The sequence below is a fragment of the Nannobrachium achirus genome (genome assembly GCF_963921795.1).
Source record: "Nannobrachium achirus genome assembly, chromosome: 8".
Lineage (NCBI taxonomy): Eukaryota > Metazoa > Chordata > Actinopteri > Myctophiformes > Myctophidae > Nannobrachium > Nannobrachium achirus.
The window spans coordinates 5,199,534-5,200,420 of NC_137817.1; the positions used below are offsets into that span (position 1 = coordinate 5,199,534).

The 887-nt window shown below is 45.7% G+C and overlaps 1 protein-coding gene across 1 annotated transcript; it reads left to right on the forward strand.

Moving 5' to 3' along the window:
* Positions 1–241: 241 nt before the first annotated feature.
* sln (sarcolipin) lies at positions 242–337 on the forward strand (the record flags this gene model as incomplete). The annotated part of the gene is made up of 1 exon (XM_080731010.1): positions 242–337. One exon carries the CDS (start codon positions 242–244, stop codon positions 335–337), a length of 96 nt encoding a protein of 31 aa, XP_080587136.1.
* Between the last annotated feature and the right edge of the window lie 550 nt (positions 338–887).

Below are 887 nucleotides of genomic sequence, written 5' to 3' on the forward strand. Positions count from 1 at the left end.
ATTCAGAGAGGTTGGTGAAAAACGCTCTAATTCGTGGAAGTCAATGAGTCAAAGTGTTATTTCTTCTGTCTCCTTCTCTTAGACTTGTGTGCCAAACCAAAGAGGAGCGGTACGCCCCTTCTAACATTGTCCAACGAGTCTGCGAGCCCACCCTTCTTCTGTCCTGCACTGCTGCAGTGTTTGGCAGCCTCTGTCCTGAGCATCTCCTCCTCATCCCCCCCTGAGAGACCCTGCAGCCAGGATGGACCGCTCAGTGCAGGAACTGTTCCTCAACTTCATGATCGTCTTCATCACTGTGCTGCTGATGTGGCTGCTGGTGAAAGCCTACCAGAACTGAACCATGGACTGATCGGAGGGGAGGGAGGGGGGCAATGACAATATGGGTGGAAATGGGATGATAAATCTGAATATTGATGTATTCCCATGGGCCCCCAGTGTGTATAGTTCAGGGGGCCAGTTGTCCTGAATTAAAATTAAGCAAACACGGAACTAAAAGTTCTTATGATTGGCCGCTATAGTTGCGCTGTTCTGGCACCAGAAGCAACATGTTCTCCATAGGATTCCATTCATTTCCCCCGAACTTTTACATTTGATTTTCTTACCTTAATAAACATTGTCATAAATACTTTATGGTTCCTGTCGCTAGTTTAAAGCCTCGTTTCAATCACCATGATATGCGTTTTGTGAAAATATGGTCCAATTCATGTTATATTTGATGTTATAGCAGGGTATGCTGTAGTAAGGGCTTGTGATCATAGGCTTGTGATGATTCTTCTTTCGTGTGCTTTATTTTCGGCAAGCTCAAGACATTGTCCCATGTATCCCTGCGGTTGCATGTGACCGTTGGCAGCCAATAGCCTTCCTCTGGTACCATTAAAACAATGATG